Source organism: Loxodonta africana, chromosome 18, assembly GCF_030014295.1.
Source record: "Loxodonta africana isolate mLoxAfr1 chromosome 18, mLoxAfr1.hap2, whole genome shotgun sequence".
Lineage (NCBI taxonomy): Eukaryota > Metazoa > Chordata > Mammalia > Proboscidea > Elephantidae > Loxodonta > Loxodonta africana.
The window spans coordinates 11,412,908-11,430,733 of NC_087359.1; the positions used below are offsets into that span (position 1 = coordinate 11,412,908).

Consider the following 17,826-nt stretch of genomic DNA (forward strand, 5'->3'; position numbering starts at 1 on the left):
CTGTGCCCTACCGGTTGGGATGGGACAGCAGCCCCTCCCAGTGAATGCAAGACCACCCTGAGAGTGGTGAGCTTGCCTTGATCCCAGGGAGGCCCCCAGACCCAGCCTGGCAGATGGGGGTCCAGCCCTCTTCCTTCGGGCCCAGTGGGAGGGAGCTGCCGTTGGGGGCTTCCTTGGGCTGCATTTTGCCGGCAGGCTGAGCCTCCAACTCAGACTGCTATCCTGGGCCCTCCATCTGCTCCTGCTGCTAATTTCTTGGCTGTTGGGGCTGCAGCCCCCTCCCCTTCCCAGCCTTATCCGATGTGGGGCCTGTGTGATGTGGGTGCCCCTACAGGGATCGGGCGGGACACAGTGAAGGCGCTGCATGCGTCCGGAGCCAGAGTGGTAGCAGTGAGCCGGACCAGTGCGGACCTGGTCACCCTGGCCAAGGAGGTAGGCAGTCACTTGGCCTGAGCCCCCTCTCAACCCCCTCAAAGACCCCAGTGTGCCCACTGTGGCTAGGCCTGCCCTCCACTGCCCAGCCACTCTCCCCCCACAGTGCCCTGGCATTGAGACCCTGTGCTTGGACTTGGGCGACTGGGAGGCCACAGAGCAGGCTGTGGGTGGCGTGGGTCCCGTGGACCTGCTGGTGAACAATGCCGCCGTGGCCCTGCAGCAGCCCTTCCTGGAGGTCACCAAGGAGACCTTTGACAGGTGGGAGGTAGGGACAGCAGGTTGGCGGGGCAGGGGATTTGAGGTGGCCGCAATCCTCTGACTGGGCTTCTTCCATGCCCCCCACCAGGTCCTTCCACGTGAACCTGCGCGCTGTCTTCCAGGTGTCCCAGGTGAGCTGGTGGGGGTGGGGGGGCATGGCCCAGTGGGGAGTGTGCTGGGCAGGCTGGGTGGGTCAGCAGTTCCCTCTCTTCCAGATTGTGGCCCGGGGCATGATTGCGCGTGGAGTGCCCGGCTCAATAGTCAACATCTCCAGCATCTTGGCCCACGTTCCTTTCCCTGCTGTGTCCGTCTACAGTGAGTCCTGTGTCCACTGTGTGCAGGAGCTACCAGGCTCCAGGGCTGGGCCACCGTGCAAGGTCTGCACCCCAAAGAACCCTCAGTTCTGCCCTCCCCCTACAGGCTCAACCAAGGGCGCTATGACCATGCTGACCAAGGCCATGGCCTTTGAACTGGGGCCGCACAAGGTGGGCACGAGGGCTGCCTGAGGTAGGCCCTGGGCTGGGGCAGGGCTTGGGAGCAGGGACTGGGGCCAGAGCTAGAGCAGCCACATGAGGTGGGAGAGGGAGTGGAGAATGAACACAGGGGAGAGGGCAATAGGCCTTGGAGCCATACAGGCTCTGGGCAGTGGGGTCAGGGTTGACTGAACAGTGAGCTCAGCTCTGGGGGCCATGGGGGTATGAGGGCTGCTTTGGTCCCATAACTGAGGCCACACCTCCCGCCCCTGGGCCCCAGATCCGGGTGAACTCTGTGAACCCCACGGTGGTGCTGACAGCCATGGGCCAGAAAGCCATCCAAGACCTGGAGTTTGCCCGGAAGCTGAAGGAGCGCCACCCCCTACAGAAGTTCCCAGGTCAGGAGCACTGTGGGGTGCCCGGAGCAGTGGTGGGGCAGGGCCAGCCAGCAAGCTGCCCTGACCCCCATCTAACTCTCACCCCACCCGCACCCTGACTCCCGACCCTGCCCTGACCCCTGACCCTGCCCTGACCCCCGCTGCCCACCTGCAGAGGTGGAGGACGTTGTGAACAGCATCCTGTTCCTGCTCAGCGACAGCAGTGCCTCCACGAGCGGCTCTGGCATCCTAGTGGATGCTGGGTACCTGGCTGCCTAGAGCTTCAGCCCCAATCCACCCCACACCTGCTGCCCAACCTGCCTGCCCCATCTAGCCTGTCCAGCCTCAAATCCTGTCCCCGAGCTCTGCACACAGCAGGCAGCTGCCCTCAGACCCGCCCCTCTGCCCTCACTGCCCCTGCCTCCCCACCCCCACCTGTGTCCAGGCTGTGCAGCGGTGAAATTTGCCGAAATAAACGGAGGCTATTCTCCCAGAACCAGAGCATACCGGAGTCCTGGGTGGGCAGGTAAAGCTTTGGGGGGGGGAGGGGACAGATGGGGGGATGTGTCACCTTCCCAGAGTGATGAGGACAGATCCAAGGCCAGCCCGAAGTCACCGTGGCCCCGCCTTGTGGCGCCCACCCTCCAGCTCCTCATTCCCTGTCGGAGAGGATAGGGGCTTCAGCTGTACCTTCTGGCCCAGGGCTGGCACAGCGAATGCCCTTCTGGGAGGCTGGAGTATGGACTGAGGGGGCAGTCAGTGGGACTGGCCCAGGGCTCAACCCTGAGGAGGGGGACAGAAGGGGACATGGGGGGCCTGCAGGCAAATGGAACCTGAGGGCACACTGACCAGGGAGCAGGGCCTCCCAGGAGCAAGGGTTGACTGGAGCTGGCTTGGGCTGGTCTGTGAGGGTCCCTGGGCAATGGAAGGATTGGGACCCCGCCCTGAGGGCATATGGTCAGACACGCCTTCCTGAGGTACAGGCTGGGGCTGTCCCTCCCTTGGTCTCAGCAGGCAGAGGGCAGGGTCCTGGGTTAGGAGCAGAAGGCAGAGCCACAGGCGGCCAGGGAGTGGAGGCTCCACCTGGCCTCAGATCTGCCCCTCCTGCTGCCCCTGGGCACCCTCGCCTTCACCTTGACCACCCCTTGGACCCAGAGCCCCAGGTGAGCCCGGGGCCCTGCAACCACCAACCGCCCAGCCGCAGGAGGTGCTGAGCCGCGGCTCTCGGAAGGCCCCACCGCTGCCCGGGACAGAGCAGCTTGACGTGGGGCTCAGTGACCGCGCACGCGCACGCGCACCTGCGCTCTGGTTGGCCGCCCGCGCTCCGCTGTCCCCGGCGGCCCCTTCCTGTCCTAGGCCATTCTTTGCAAGTGCTGCCGGCCTCCTGGTGGCCTCGGACGGCTAAAGCACAGCTCTTGCCCTCTGAGACCCCGAGCCGGGCGGTTGCTCTGAGAGGCCGCGGGACCCACTCCCAGGTGTGGGGCGGGGACAGGCGTTCTTCTCAGAAACAAAACAAGAAACGTTAGCCCTGAGCTTTCCATTTCACGCGTAAAGCCCCAGGTTCCTGGCATTAACTCCCAGATATGTCTTTCGTAATAATCTTGGCAAAGAAGAAATGCGCTTCCGGACGCCCCCGCTCTGAGTTTGAAAAACCTCGCGCAGGGCAGTGAGCGACCTGCCCCGTTCCCGGACACGCCTATTCATTTTGGCCAATCGCACTCGTGGTGTGTGTGTGGGGCGAGCGGGAAAGGGGGGGAGGCTGTATTTGCATGACCCCACCCCCAGGGACGCACGTCGCCTTCCGATTGGCCACGCCGCCCCGCCCCGCGACCCGCCCCACCTAGCGACCTGCCCCTCCACCCCCCCTCTCCCGCGCACTCGCCCTCGAACACGCCCCCCCATTTTGGCCATTGGCATTCGCGAAGGTAGAAGCTCGATTTGCATGGTTCCGCCTCCTCCCCGCATGTCGTCTTCCGATTGAAGGCACCGTCTCACCCCCACGCCCTTCCTTCGACCACGCCCACTCGCTCCGACCAGTCAGTGTGGCGGAGAGGTCGCTATTTGCATGGTCCCGCCCCCCGCCTCGCCCCCCCCGCCCGCGCCCCACCCTGGTCACCCGCACGGAGCTCGAAGTCCAGTCCCGGCGCGCAGGCCAAGACGCACCACCATGGAGCTGGGGCTCGCGGGCCGTCGGGCGCTCGTCACCGGGGCAGGCAAAGGTGGGCCCGGAGGGCGGCGGCGGGCAGCGGCGGGCGACGGCGGGCGGGGAAGGCGCACACTGAGCCCCGCTCCCGGCTTCCCGCAGGCATTGGGCGCAGCACAGTCCAGGCGCTGCATGCGGCGGGCGCGCAGGTGGTGGCCGTGAGCCGCACCCGGGCCGACCTGGACAGCCTGGTCCGCGAGGTAGGCGCCGCCGGCTCGAGGCTGTCCGGTCCCCTGCTCGGAGGGAGGGCTGAACCGGGCCGGGGTGGGACTGGAGACGGCCACCCCGCCCACCCACCCTCCCATTCTGGGCGCCAGGGCTGGGGCTGACCAAGGACCCTCAGCACCCCCTCCCCAGGGGTAGAGAGGCCCCCTAAGCTTGGAAGGAGGCAGAAATGGCTGTGGAGCAGGCTGGGGCCAGGGTGCTCTGACAGGGAGGAAGTTGACTTGCTGCAGGTGCAGCCAGGCTCCTGGTCAGTGGCCCTGGGCTCACCCAGTGGCCAGGGCCATGACACCTCCCCTCCCGCCTCAACCTCCTGGGGTCTGGTCTCCAAGAGGGCAGCTGGCCCCTCTGGGACCCCTAACCCCTCGCCTGTCCAGCTGAAAGATCGCCCAGACCCTGCCCCTCCCTCAAGTGGCAGAGGCCCAGCTGTACCCTTTTGTGGGCATGGTGCCCCTGCTAGCTGCCCACCCCCACAGTGCCCAGGCATTGAGCCCGTGTGTGTGGACCTGGGTGACTGGGAGGCCACGGAGCAGGCGCTGGGTGGCGTGGGTCCCGTGGACCTGCTGGTGAACAATGCTGCCGTGGCCTTGCTGCAGCCCTTCCTGGATGTCACCAAGGAGGCCTGTGACATGTGAGTCTGCTGCAGGAGCCCTGGGGGGCAGTGGCGTCCTGGGGGGAGGAAGAACTCCGGGGGAGGGGCTGCCCCTGCAGCAGTCCCGGGCCCTGACCAAGGTCTGTCCCTCTACCTCCAGGTCCTTCCATGTGAACCTGCGTGCTGTCATCCAGGTTTCCCAGGTGAGCTACCCTGTAGGCAGAAGCAGGGACTGGGGATGCCCCGTGTCGGCTTCACCCTCCCTCTGCCACTCCAGATCGTGGTCCGGAGCCTGATCGCCCGGGGAGTCCCAGGTGCTATTGTGAATGTCTCCAGCCAGGCCTCCCAGCGTGCCGTGACCAACCACAGCGTCTACTGTGAGTGAGCCCCATGTGCCCCACCAGCTGAACGCTGGTGCCCCCCAGCATGCGGCATTGGGCTCCCTGCCGCCCCTCCCCACAGGCTCCACCAAGGGTGCCATGGACATGCTGACCAAGGTGATGGCCCTGGAGCTTGGGCCGCACAAGGTGAGCTGGCCAGGGAACCTCCCACCCAGCTTCCATGCCCAGGGGCACCTGGCCTGCCTCACTAACCCGTCTGCCTCATGCAGATCCGCGTCAATGCGGTAAACCCCACAGTGGTGATGACACCCATGGGCCAGGCCAACTGGAGTGACCCCCAGAAGGCCAAGGCCATGCTAGACCGCATCCCACTGGGACAGTTTGCTGGTGAGTGGTGGGATAGCCGTGGCCTCTTCCTTCCCCAGGTGAAGGGTGGGAGGAAGGGCCTGGGTGGCCCCCTTCATCTGCCCTGTCCCCACCCCAGAGGTGGAGCACGTGGTAAACAGTATTCTCTTCCTACTGAGTGACTGCAGCGGCATGACCACCGGCTCCACCCTGCCAGTGGATGGCGGCTTCCTGGCCACCTGAAGGCCTCCCCACGCCTGCCTGGTCCCAGGTGCTGAGCCCGCCCCGCTCCCCTGCTCCCTCCAATAAACACTCTCTTCCCTCTTCATACTGGTGCCGATTCCTAGGCTGCTAGCAAGTGTCCAGGAGGTACTGGGCTCAGGGCTGGGCGTGGGTCAGGTCCACACAGGGAGGATCCCATTCCACTCATGTTCCAGGCCAGGTGGGCGCCTGGTTCCCATACCTGGCTGACTTCCTGGCAGAGGCGAGGAGGCAGAGGCTTTAAGAAGGATGGCTTCTGGGAGGCAGCGGTGAATTTGGCCTTGGGGGGAGCCCTGATGGTGCAGTGGTTAAGAGCTTGGCTGCTAACCAAAAGGTCAGCAGTTCAAAGCCACCAGCCAGTCCTTGGAAACCCTATGGGGGCAGTTCTTCTCTGTCCTATAGGGCCACTTGTGAGTCAGAATCCACTCAACGGCAAAGATTTTTTTTTTTTGGGGGGGTGTGTGGAAGTGGTGGAGCGCTTCTAGGAGTCCAACAAGCACCAGCTCGGGGAGTGAAACTCCAGCTGAAGCTGGTTGAGATTTCTCCAAGTTAATGAGTAGGAAAAAGTAAGACAGTGAAGGTGTGTGGGCCAGAACGTTTGTCAGCGACTGAGCTACATCTTTATGATCAGCAAATAGTTTTTGAATGCTGGCGGAGTGTTTGATCGACTTTGTGTGCTGTTTACAGCGTTAACAGCCCTAGACTCAACACACTTAGGTTTAATCAGAATTAACTTTTTTCCATCAGTTTCTTAAGTCTAGATGATAAAACAAGAATTCCCAGTTAATAGCATTTGCCAATTCCCATAGTGTAAATAATGGCACTGTGCATGACTTCAAGCCACCAATTTGATGTCACTGAAGTGAGGTTGGAGTAAGTGCAGCAGCCATCATTCCATGGCATCTCCACCGTACATGTACCCTTGACAGGGGTAACCTCAGGGCACAGATGACAGTAACACCAACAAAAATAATTAGGAAGGGGTGAGCTTTGACTATTCCGTTGTTATGCAGTTTTTCTCCTATTTATATAATTGAAACTTTAATAGTGGCTACGAAACAACTGGCTAGCACCCATTCCAGACAGTTTAGCAGTCGGCTCACCAAACCAGTATGAGCTGGATCCAGCATGAATGTGTTCTGATCACGTGCCTGTCCGGAGTGGTGCCCTGTGGCCTCTGGAATGAAGTCCGAGGCCCTAGACTGGCTTCCAGACCCTCCTGGGCCCCACTCAGGCTGACCCGAGCTTCATCACCCACTATTCCTGCTGACACAGCAACGCCGACTGCCAGACCGCTCGCCATTGCTGTCTCTCCCGCTGTGCCTGTGGGCAGCCCCGCCTGGGCTTTGGGGCTCTGTGAGGCCTGACATGGCAGCGGTGAGGAGTGTAAGTGGCCAGACTCGCCCTGTATGCCCTCCCCCAGGGCCTTGTTGAATATGGGCCAAACACACCCACTCCTGCCGTGACCTGGGCTGTGTCCTCTGGGAAACCGAAGCAGCCCACCAAACTTTCTTCTCTCTTGCCCAGAGCATGGGGCCAGGCTCAGGGAGACTCCCCTTCAGGGAAATCATACCCCGAGGTGCTGTTGTGTGTGCTGCAAAGCACCTGGGGTGGGGGGGAGGGCGAGGGGGGCAAACACTGAGGAAGGCAGGCAGTGTTGGTAGAGAATGTTTATTGTATAAAATAAGAGCAGACCGTCCCAGTCCCAGGCACATGGACAGACCTTCCGCCCCAGCCCTCCCATCAGAGAACCCACCCTAGGGCTGCCCTGGACCTGGCCCTGCAGCCCTGAGGGAGACCCCACTCCCTCCCGGCCTCTGGGGGATGGGGAAGGCTGAGCCTCGCACCCCAAAAGAGGAGGCCGGGAGCCCTGTGCCCTCCAGGCAGCCTCGTCCCCATGCTCCCCCCACCCCCCCCACGGCCCACAGCAGACTCAGGGACACCAGACACTTCAACACAACAGTAGACACTGCCCACAGGAGCTGCTCCTCATTGCCCCGGCCAAGGTGGGTTCTAGAAAACCGTGCACTTCTTCCCCGGCTTCTTCACTGGTGGTGGGCAGAGCACAGCCCGGATGGCTTCATCGAACACCGTCTTCAGGCCCCGCTGGGTCAGTGCAGAGCACTCGAGGTACTTGACAGAACCTGGGGTCCAAGGGGTAAGGGCGGGGGTGGTGAGGGGGCAGTGAAAATAGACGGAGAGTGAGGACAAGGGACAGTGAGGTCAGGGGCAGCAGGCACGAGAAATGGGGACAAGGCAAAGCGGGGAGGAGGGGCGGGAGGACGAGGGGCAGTGGAGTCAGGAGCAGCGAGGACAAGTAGTGTGGGCGGGGTAAGCATGGACCAGCAGTGCCCCCTGGAACAGCCTCCCCTCTCTCCCTCTGCCCGCCGTGCCGCTTACCGATCTCCCTAGCCATGGCCAGGCCCTGTGGGTAGGTGATGGGCGCCAGCTTCTTGTCCCGCAGCCGCTCGATGGTGTCCTTGTCATCCCGGAGGTCCAGCTTGGTGCCCACCAGGAGGATAGGCGTGTGGGGGCAATGATGCCGCACCTCTGGGTACCACTGTGGGGACCAGAGACTCTGATTCCTCAGGACCAGGCCTCCCCTGCCCTGGGGGCTGCTCCCCCAGCATGGGCCCATAGTGGGCCAGGTCCCCACGGGCTCTGCCTCGCTGGCCTGAAGCCCCATGCTTGGCCCTTCCTGTATCATGGGTGACCCCGGCTCTAGTGGGGAAATGACCGAAGAGGAGATAAGCAGCCCAGAAGCTTCCAGGCTTATCCAGGCATCACAGTCAGGCTCTTGGCAGTGTCTTCCAGCCCCCCTAAAGGTCACAGAGAGGCCCTCTGAGAGCCCTGCTGGGGACCTCATCCCCACCCCTTCTCCCTTTACCACCCCAGCTGCCTTTAGACCTCACCTGGCATGCCCACCCGAGCAGAATGGCACCTTGACTGCCTCCAAAGGGCACCTGGCCTGTCTGAGATCTTTAGGCAAGAAACTCCTGTGCCCTCTGCCCTGCCAGGGCCAGTCTCCTGGGGACCTCTTCCTACAGGGTGGCATCCCAGCCCTGCTCACCTTGGCACGGACGTTCTCAAAGGAGGCCGGGCTCACCAGGGAGAAGCAGATCAGAAAGACGTCCTGGGCAAGGCAAAGAACCAGGTGGGAGCAAGGAAGGATATTCCAGTGGCCCAGCCCCAAGACCCATATGCATCCTTAGAGACACCCCCACCCCCAGCCCATCTGGGACCTCAGGCCCCCGGCCCCCAGTGCCAGCTGGCCCAGGGTGCAGGGGTAGAGGCAGTGGCACCCACGGTCTGGGGATAGGAGAGCGGTCGCAGCCGGTCGTAGTCCTCCTGGCCCGCAGTGTCCCACAGCCCCAGGTTGACTGGCTTCCCGTCCACCATCACGTTGGCTGAGTAGTTGTCAAAGCTGGGGAATACACAGGGGTCAGGGCAGGGAGGGGCCTGGGCACCCTAGCATGCCCTGGTGGCCCGTCCAGCCCACCCTGGCGCCCCGGCTCACACAGTAGGAATGTACTCTCCGGGGAAGGCGTTGGTGGTGTAGCTGATGAGCAGGCACGTCTTCCCCACCGCGCTGTGGACCGACAAGCCACGTTGCTGCCGGCCGGCCCCTCCACCAGCAGCTACCCCCTCCCATCGAGCCACAGGCTCGGCTTAGGTGTCTGGGTGGGGACCCGCAATGACCTAGAGCTGGAGGAGGCCTGGACAAGCGGTCTCTGAGGGGCGGGGTGGTGGGTGCGGCACAGCGTCCGACATTGGGCCAGGCACCCCGGGAGGCAGAATAGGGGCATGGTGGGGAGGGCAGGGGGCGCAGGCTGAGGGTCCACCCAGGGCAGAGGCCTGGCCTCATCCATGCAGAGGGCCGGCTGGTGGCTCGGATGCAGAACCTGCCTCGTCCTGGGCACCGGCTCCGGGGGCCCGGCGAGCAGCGGCGCCCCCGGGGAGGGCCGGCAGCATCAGGTGGGCCTGCCGGGAGGCCTGCCGACGCCCAGCCTGCGGCTCCCGGCTTCCCCGGCCTAGGCACGCACCGCCCGTACCCGGGGCCGGTGGTTGGCCCGACCCCGCCCCTGCCTCGGCCAGCGCGCGGCGGCCCCTCTGCCCGGGCCGCGCCCCGAAGCCGCGCTCGGAGCCCAGCAGGGTCCCCGGGGCCGCCCCCGCCCGGTCCCGGCCGCAGGGTCCCCAGCCCGGCACTTACCCGTCGCCTACCACCACGCACTTGATGGCCTGCATGGGCACCGGGGCCGGGCGGCGGCGGGCGCGGCCGCGAGCCGAGCTGCGGAGAAATGCCCGGCGCCGCAGCGGCCGCGGGACCGAGCCGAGAGCCGAGCCGAGCGGCCGGAGACAGCCGAGCACCGCCGAGTGCTGGGCGCGGAGACAGCCGAGCGGCGCGGCGCGGGCGGGGGGCGCAGGCTCAGCTCCCGCCCTGGCCCTCGACTCCCGAGCGGAGGGGGCGGGACGCAGTGCCCCTCCGGCCTGTCCCCGAGACCCCAGGGTCTGGTTAGGGACCGGGGTCCTGGTGCACAGAGCTCCCGGGTCCCATGTAATCTACAGTCAAAGGAGAGGGCCGAGCAGGAGACCCTGGGGGCTCCCTGCAGGCACGCCCATTACTCTCCGCTCTGACTTGTGGCCCCAGAGCTCTGGGCAAGCTTGAGCGTGTGCTTGTTGTGGAGGTATGTCTGTAGTCTTTCTAAGAAGACCACCTGAGACCCGAGGAGCTGAAACCCACGCACCCACCCTCCACCCCCCCACACCCACTCTCTGTCCAGCCTTGAGGCAGGTGATGAGGACTGGGGGTTTGCAGTTGGTCGCCAGTGTCCCAAAGGCGGGCAGCTGCCCTGCCCCCTGTCCTATCTCTGCCAGCAGTGGACCACACCCAGGGTCCAGGCAGAGGGTCCCCCACGGCTGTGGGAGAAAAAGATGGAGCCAAAATGTATCACAAAGTGCAAAAGTCCTGTATTTTAAACCACAGTCACACAAGTCCGGGCTGCAGACGGCTGGCCCTCCAGTGGTCTTGACTACCTTGTAAAAACGATTACAGACGGGCAGGGAGCTAGCTCAGGCCGTCCCTCCACCAGACACCCTCGAAAGGCACACGGTTCCAGGGGTGGGGACGAGGTGTGGAAGGGGCCCCTCTGGACTCAGGGCTCTGATCACCCAGTCCTGGGGCAGGCACCCTGGTGGCGGATGTGTTGGTTCCCCAGCTCAATCTGGGCAGATGGGAGGAGGCCTCGCTGATGATTTAGGGACTCAGCTGTCCATTTGTCTGTCTGTATGGCGCACACGCTGCTTAAGGCCAGGGAAGAGGGGCAGTTTTCTCTCTACACTATTATTATCTCCAGACACTGAAGGCACTGTGCTTCAGCCTCTCCGGGGCCACCTGGCCTCTCTCACTTGTGGGGGCTCAGGGCCCGCAGGGGCGCCCCCTGCACGTAAGCCAGGACGGCGTTCTGCAGGAAGCTGGCCCTCTGGGCCTCCTCCTCGCAGATTCGCGCTATCTCCACCTCCTTGAGCCGCAGCTTCTCCCGCAGTGAGGCGTTCTCGCTCTCTCTGTCCAGCAGCGCCTCCCGGTGGTCACCTGAGATCACTGCAGGGAGGAGACAGTGAAGGGTGCCGGCCACCACAGGCACCTACGGGAGAGTGGCACAACGGGGACCTTCTCACCTTTCAGCTGGCGCTCCAGGGCAGCTACCTTCTCCCTCAGCCCGTCCTGGGCCGTCAGCTCCGCCTGCAGGTGCCCGATCTGCTCCTGCAGCTCTACCCGCACCCGGTTCACCTCAACCACCTTCTCCTGGTCCTTGCTGCTCAGCTCCTGCCAGCAAGGGGTGGGGTGCTATCGGAGGTGAGCGCGGGGATGAGGTGCAGCTGGGGAACACCTCCCCATCCCTCTCGTCGCCCCACCTGCTGCAGCTCCTCCAAACGCTGCCGCAGGCCATCCACCTGCAGGCTGAGCTGGCTGGCCCTAGCCTGGGCCTCAGCCACAGCCTGCTTCTGCTGCAGGCAGGCATTCTGGGCCTCGTCCCGTGCCTGTGCCAGCAGCCGTAGCTTCTCCTCCAGGTGGGCCAGGCGCTGTTGCTGCACCGGAAGGGGACGGTGAGCACCCATGGGCCCTCCCTTGCCCCGGGGCCGATGCCTTGAGCTTGCTCAAGAGACCCTCAACATGTGAAGCGATGGCATACAGCTTTCATCTACAACCTGGCTGCCCTACTGTGGCTCAGGTCACTGCTGTACTGTCCTGGGCCTGTGCACCTTGGACCTGCCTCTCAGAAGTGCCCTTTTCTGGGCTGCCCCTTTAATCCCAGGTGAACTTTGCCTGATGGTCCCCCTCTTAATTCAGCCACAGGCTTGAGATTACATGCTCAAGATGGTCTAGGGCTGTGTTCAAGCCAGAGCCAGGCTGACTGAGAACACCGTGCTGCCTGCTGGGGGCACGAGGTGTCATGCTGGGGGACAGGCATTCTGATTTCATGTGCTCCCTGCACCCCACTTTGATAGGACCAGGACCCCAGAGCTTCAGACTGCTCAGCCCCCTGCAGAGTCCGGCTTGGTGCCCTGATGCCTTGGCCTGGCCAGCGTGTTCCCGGCTCCCTCCCTCATCTGTCAGGGGACTAGCGGTGGGTGCACGCACCTCCTCCAGGCGGACTTGGGTCTTGGCCTTAATAAGCTCTGCCTCCACCTGCCCTCGCTCGCTGAGTGCAGCCGCCTTCACGTGGCTCAGCTCCTGCATGGCAGACACCACCCACGGCCCTGACTGCCCCGCCTCCCCCTACACCAGGAACCCACTGCTCCTCACCCCAGCCACCAGACTTCTAACAGTCATGAGGCTACCTCTACATCTCCTTCCCGGGCAGGGTTTTCCATGGCAAGAGACACCCGAAAACACCTAAGTCTCTGAGGGCCCCAGCTGGGCCCTGACAAGGCCCTGCCCCCTCCCTGACTGACACACAGGGACACACACCTCCTCCAGGGTTAGCCTTGCAGCCTCCAGCCTCTGCACCCGCTCCTGCAGGGCCCGCTCGCTCTCCTCCACGTGGCGGGCCATGTGCTCCACCTGCCGGATGCCAGGGTGAGAGGGGGCTCCCCCTGACCCACACTGGAGCCCCTGGACCTTCTGGGAAAGGGCTGCCTCAAGGGCTTAGCAAGGAGGATGGAGGGCATCAGTTGAGCCACCCAGGTCGGCAACCCCAGAACATGTGCCTCACGTGGGCACAACCTGAATGGCTCGTCTGCACCTTGGGGTACACAAAGCGTTTGGGGTTCCCCTCATATCACCACTAGGTAGTACTGGGCCTGATATCTGCCCAGCCATTATCCCAACACCCAGGGTGGGCAGCAGCAGGGTGGACCCGCGCTACAGGCATCCCAGAAGTTTGGGAAGATCAGAGAAGCTGGTCGCCCTGGTGGGGAAACAGGCACCTCTCTGATGCGCAGCTGCTCCGAAGCCTCCAGGCTCTGCTTGAATCTCTTCTTCTCTGCATCCAGGCGCTCTGGAGGCGTGGTAGGGAGAGGTGGTGAGACTCCCCAGGGGCCTCACCCTAGGTGCCCTTCTCCCACCCCTCCAGGTCCCAAGGCCCACCCTCAGCCTGTACAGCCCGCAGTTTCAGCTCCGCAGCGGTATTGGTCAGCTCCTGCTTGGCTAGGAACAGCTGCTCCTGCTGGGACTTCACCTTCCGCTCAAGTTCGTCCACCTGCAATGCAGAGCCACAAGGTGGGGGGCTCGAGCTCCCTGCCCCACAGAGCCCCACCCGCCCCCAGGCACCCAGGGCCCCACCCACCCACCTGGGCACCTCAGCCCCATCTACCTGCCCCTGGCGCCCCCCCCCACCCCAACCCACCTGGTTCCGCAGCAGCAGGTTCTTCTCACTAGCAGCAGACATGTCCCTGAGGAGCTTGGACTCGCGCTCTGTGGCTTCCTGGAGTAAGGATGGTGAGAAGCAACTAAGTCACCCTGCCCCTGCATGCCACCTGCCCACCACCCCTGCCCCGGCCCACCTGCTGCTCCAGCCTCCGCTCCTTGGACTGCTTCTGCGACAGACTCAGCTGCTCCTGCTCTGCAGTGGCCAGCCGCTCCCCCAGGTCCTGAGCCTTCTCCTCTGACAATGCCAGGGCAGCCTCGGTCATCTGCAGCCTGCGGGGGGCAAGGTGGCCACCCCGGCCAATGACTTGAGGGTCCTGTGGGCCGTCTACCCCCGACACCCTCAGTACCACTCCCTGGACAGGCTGGCCCTCCCTGCGAAGGACCCCTTGGCTGAGGTATCAGCAGACCCCACCCAGCTCCACGACAAGCACCAGACACCTTGCACGTACCTTGCCGCCCTCTCACCCTCGCCTGGCCCTCATTCAGGCCCCATCTTGACGTCTCCTCTAGGGAGCCTTTCTGGAGTGGCACCCCAGCCCACTCTGCTTCCACGGGCACAGTTCCACCAGTGCTTGTAACTTAGCACCTTGTTTTGTGCCAATTCCTCAGTCCCCAAAACATGCTCCCTCAGCCGTTGAGACTACCTCTTAGTGACCTCCTACTCCCTTACTTGGCCTTGAGAGCGTTGATGATGGAATGCCTCTCATTCAGGGCATCCTGCAGCTGGCCTACACGGGCAGCTGAAGTCCTGTGGGCAGAGAAGAGGATCCACCAGACACCCAACACTGGTGCCTTGAAAGGCTCTTCTGCTCCAACAGCAGCCACTGCTGTTCCCTGGACACCTGCCCCACCCCAGCAGGAACCACCGTGTGGCCAACTTCCACAGAAGGCACACAATACAGCCCCTGTCTTGTGGCCAGAAGCATGAAAGTCAGTCTACGGAGAGTCAGAGCCGGGACAAGAGGCCAGAGACGGAGACCAAGCCCTGCCCCGATCCCTCCCCCTGCTGCCCGTCACTCACCTGCTACTCTGGGCTATCTCTTCTCGCTGCTTGTGGATGGTCTCCATCAAATCCAGAAACTGTGGACAGAGCCGCCGAGCCTGTCAGGGTATGCGGAGCCCTGCCGGCTGCCTGGCTGGGCTGGAAAGGAGAACAGACGCCCACCTGCGTCCCCGGCCCCGCCCCCACTCAGAGGACGTATATCGGCAGAGGGTGCCTGGAGACCCAGACCACCCGAGAGCACCCAGGGGAGGGGGCTCTCAGCTCAGGGCCAAGAGGAGGGGAGGAGCCTGCTTGGGGCAGCGCATGGTCGGGGCTGCGGTGGACACACCTGCTTGGACTTCTCCTCTCTCAGGCTGTGTACCTCCTTGCTGAGCATGTGGGTGCGGGCTTGGCTCTCTCGGAAGGCTGCCTGCCGATCCTGGTTGTGATCCACGGCCTGCTCTGTCGGAGGTGGGCTTGTGTTACCCACGGGGTTGGGGTGGGAGAGACTGCTCGGGCGCTGCGGCAGCAAGTGACCACCAGCCTGGGGGACTGGGGGACTGTGGGAGGCACTGTCTCATGTCTACCAACCAGCCTGCATCACCCTATGCAGTGCCTGGGGGAGGAGCTCAGAGAAGCCACTTGGAGGCTGGGGAGCGCTGGAGGGGACAGGGCCCTTACGGTGAGGCAGCCCAATGGCCAGAGAGCTGTTGCTGCTGTTTTCCTTAGCATTTCCTTTTCCCTCATGACTTCTAAGTCAGGCTATTTTTAAAGCAAGTTGCGTGTCCCGAGTTGTTCCCCTTCCTCCCTGGGAGACAGTTCCCACCTCACTCCCAAATGCTTGTGTGCTACTCGTACCCACAGCTCTGAGGACATCGCTGGGAATGTTGTTCCCGGCCAGCTCCAGCCTCCACAGAGTTCTGTTGCTGGGGAGACAGTTCACCAAGGCCCGGCCCCCCAGGAGGCCGATGTTGTTCCAGCGCAGATCTGCAAGGAGACCCGTCATCATGGATAGAGCATGCCTGGGGCAGCAGTGAGCTGGCCCAGCCCAGACACTTACGAGGCTTCCTTTGGGGCAAGGCAGATTGTTGACCAGAGGAGCCAAGGCTGGGGTGCCCCCTCCTCCCAAGCCCGTCCTCCACACTCTCATTTCCCAAAAGACAGAGGAAGAGCAGAAATGCTAGGACAGACAACAGGATGCAGCCACAAGACGTCATGGTCCCTACGCTAGGGGCCGTAGTCATTTACAGGCTTTGCGCCTGGGCCTCACCCAGCTGCTGGAGGCTGGAGTTACTCTTCAGGGCCAGGGCCAGCTCCTCAGCTCCTTTGTGGTTGACCTGGTTGTTGCGGAGGTCCAGCTGCCGAAGAGTGGCATTGGCCCCCAGGCCTGTGCAAAAGGTGGCGAAGGCCTCCTCCCAGGTGCCCAGGTTGTTCCACTCCAGGGTGAGGCTACAGAAGGGTGGCCGTGAAGGTGTGGCCCAGAGAAGCAGGCTGCCCCTGCTCCTGGGGCCCAGGCTAGAGGAGGGGGCGGCCCATCTTGGGGCACTGTGCAGGGGTATGGAGCCTCGTGATCCATTTAGACTGCCTGCTCCCACCACTGCTCGTGGCCTGAAGGATGAGCCCTTCTGGCCACAGGCCGTGTCCTCTGGGGCCGTTCCTGAGCCAGGCAGAGAAGAGGGGTGAGGGTGTGGCCAGATGGCCCCTCACCTCTGAAGAGACTTGTTCTGCCGCAGGAGCTTCCCCAGCACCTCAGCCCCCATGCCACAGAGATTATTACCCTAGGACGGGAAAAACAGGACAGTCACCCCGCCACCAGGACCAGGCCTGTAGAGCTGTCTCAGCCCGAGGTGAGCTCTGGACCGAAGGTGCGGCTCCTCTCAGGGACCAGTTCCGCTGACTTGCGGTGGGTGGGGGCTTCCTGGTGCTGGTTCATCAGGTCACATGTGTGAATACCTGGACACTTGCTCACAAGGATGAGTGTGCAGACCCTAAGTGCCAGGAACACTTACAGACATGACCTCTGGCCACCATATAGCCCCCAGGTCATCGGGACACCCCATCCCTCTGTCCTGACCTCAGGGGGCATGCCTGGAGCTCAGGTCCCCTCACAGGGACACCCCACTAACCAAGACACCTTGTCCCCCTTCTGTGCTGCCCTTAGGGGATGCACCCGGAGCTCAGGCCCACTCACAGGGACATCCTGTCCCCACTCTATCCTGACCTCCAGGTCACACCTGGAATGCAAGTCCATTTACAGGGACACCTCATCCCCACTCTATCTTGACCTCGGGGGCGTGTCTGGAGCGAAGACCCCTCACCTTTAGGTCCAGGAGCCGCACAACTGTGTTGGAACAGAGCCCCTGAAGCAGCAGTCTGGCCCCTGCAGGGAGGACGGCATGTTCACCTGCTGCTCAGTCAGTGGGAGACCCCCACCGGCTGCCAGTGTTTCTAGCACGACTTGCCAAGTTGGAGACACTAGAGCTTCCCTGTCACAAAGACAGTGTCTCTCTGCCCCCAGGTTCCAGGAAAGAAGCTGCCGCTCACTCAAAAAGAGGTTGCTTTAACTAAGAAAGAGAACCGCTCACAAGGAAGCATCCTACTTGGAAAGACTGGCTATGTGTAGGGACTCCCAGTGGATCAGCCCAGGTGGTGGATGCTGGATCCAAGGCTCGACCCAACCCTAGGCCCCGGCGCCCACCTTCCTCGCTCAGCATGCAGTCGCTCAGCACCAGCTCGGTAAACAGCGTTTGACTCTGCAGTAGCCGGCCTAGGGCCCGGCAGGTGTCGGCCGTCAGGCTCTGGGTGGCCAGGTCCAGCCGGCCCCTCCGGGGCTCCTGCAGCCGCCGCAGAACGGCCTCCTGGGGCTCGGCGCCGCGCTCTTGACACAGGCGGCTGTAGGCGCGCCGGAACTCTTCCATGTCCGGGTGCTCGCGGGGCTGCAGGCGGCCGGCCAGGACGCGGGGGACCCTCTCTCGTCTAGGGTCCCGTCTAGGGTCCCCCGCCAGCTCAGCGCGGGACCCTCGGGTCGTGTGCAGGAGACGCTGCCCCAGCAGGCACGGGGACGGAGGGGTGGGAAACAAGCGGAGCCGATTCTCTAGGCGCGAGAAGCGGGTGCTGGGCGCCCACCGAACCGGGATGGGGACAGCCGCCGGGCCGGGTTGGGGGCGCCGCCGGCTGGTCCAGGAGGGCACTCGGGGCCGGGGCCTCGCCAGCGGGGCCTCTGCTCGCGTGCCCCCTGCTCTGCGCCCTGCAGCCGCAGCCCCGGCCCAGCCCTCGAGCGCGGGGCCGACGCCCGCACTCGCTCCCTACGGCGATCGAAGCGGCCGCGGCGCCTCAGTATCCAGGAAGAGCGGGGCTCGCCGGGAAGGTGGCCGGTGGGGACTACAACTCCCAGGGGGGTTCGCGCAGAAGAGTCTCACCGCTGGCCAATGAGAGGGAAGGGATGGGGCGCGCTCCGGAATCATTGG

The 17,826-nt window shown here is 63.6% G+C and overlaps 3 protein-coding genes across 10 annotated transcripts; 1 reads left to right on the forward strand and 2 right to left on the reverse strand.

Moving 5' to 3' along the window:
* Nucleotides 1-3,651: 3,651 nt before the first annotated feature.
* DCXR (dicarbonyl and L-xylulose reductase) lies at nt 3,652-5,783 on the forward strand. Of its 3 annotated transcripts, none has more exons than XM_064270501.1 (8): nt 3,652-3,762; nt 3,849-3,946; nt 4,445-4,599; nt 4,721-4,763; nt 4,838-4,937; nt 5,023-5,087; nt 5,171-5,288; nt 5,386-5,783. In XM_064270501.1, exons 1-8 carry the CDS (start codon nt 3,711-3,713, stop codon nt 5,487-5,489), a joined length of 735 nt encoding a protein of 244 aa, XP_064126571.1. In that variant the 5' UTR covers nt 3,652-3,710; the 3' UTR covers nt 5,490-5,783. The 3 variants fall into 3 exon arrangements, with proteins under 3 accessions (XP_064126571.1, XP_064126572.1, XP_064126570.1); XM_064270502.1 differs by having other exon boundaries at nt 5,435-5,783; XM_064270500.1 differs by having other exon boundaries at nt 5,171-5,783.
* Nucleotides 5,784-7,162: 1,379 nt separating this feature from the next.
* Nucleotides 7,163-9,801, reverse strand: RAC3 (Rac family small GTPase 3). Of its 3 annotated transcripts, none has more exons than XM_064270504.1 (6): nt 9,718-9,801; nt 9,025-9,096; nt 8,814-8,931; nt 8,578-8,640; nt 7,908-8,067; nt 7,163-7,651 (listed from the first exon to the last, which is right to left on the reverse strand). In XM_064270504.1, the coding sequence occupies exons 1-6, from the start codon at nt 9,750-9,752 to the stop codon at nt 7,521-7,523; spliced, it is 579 nt and encodes a 192-aa protein (XP_064126574.1). In that variant the 5' UTR covers nt 9,753-9,801; the 3' UTR covers nt 7,163-7,520. The 3 variants fall into 3 exon arrangements, with proteins under 3 accessions (XP_064126574.1, XP_064126575.1, XP_064126573.1); XM_064270505.1 differs by having other exon boundaries at nt 7,904-8,067; XM_064270503.1 differs by lacking the exon at nt 9,718-9,801 and adding an exon at nt 9,207-9,461.
* A 654-nt stretch (nt 9,802-10,455) lies between these two features.
* LRRC45 (leucine rich repeat containing 45) lies at nt 10,456-17,587 on the reverse strand. Of its 4 annotated transcripts, XM_064270486.1 has the most exons (17): nt 17,058-17,587; nt 16,678-16,739; nt 16,067-16,137; nt 15,630-15,808; nt 15,218-15,346; nt 14,709-14,821; nt 14,399-14,457; nt 14,048-14,125; nt 13,512-13,647; nt 13,355-13,432; nt 13,096-13,207; nt 12,936-13,006; nt 12,478-12,570; nt 12,148-12,240; nt 11,421-11,594; nt 11,184-11,331; nt 10,456-11,106 (listed from the first exon to the last, which is right to left on the reverse strand). In XM_064270486.1, the coding sequence occupies exons 1-17, from the start codon at nt 17,275-17,277 to the stop codon at nt 10,910-10,912; spliced, it is 2,013 nt and encodes a 670-aa protein (XP_064126556.1). In that variant the 5' UTR covers nt 17,278-17,587; the 3' UTR covers nt 10,456-10,909. The 4 variants fall into 4 exon arrangements, with proteins under 4 accessions (XP_064126556.1, XP_064126557.1, XP_064126558.1 ...); XM_064270487.1 differs by lacking the exon at nt 12,148-12,240; XM_064270488.1 differs by lacking the exon at nt 11,421-11,594.
* Nucleotides 17,588-17,826: the final 239 nt, after the last annotated feature.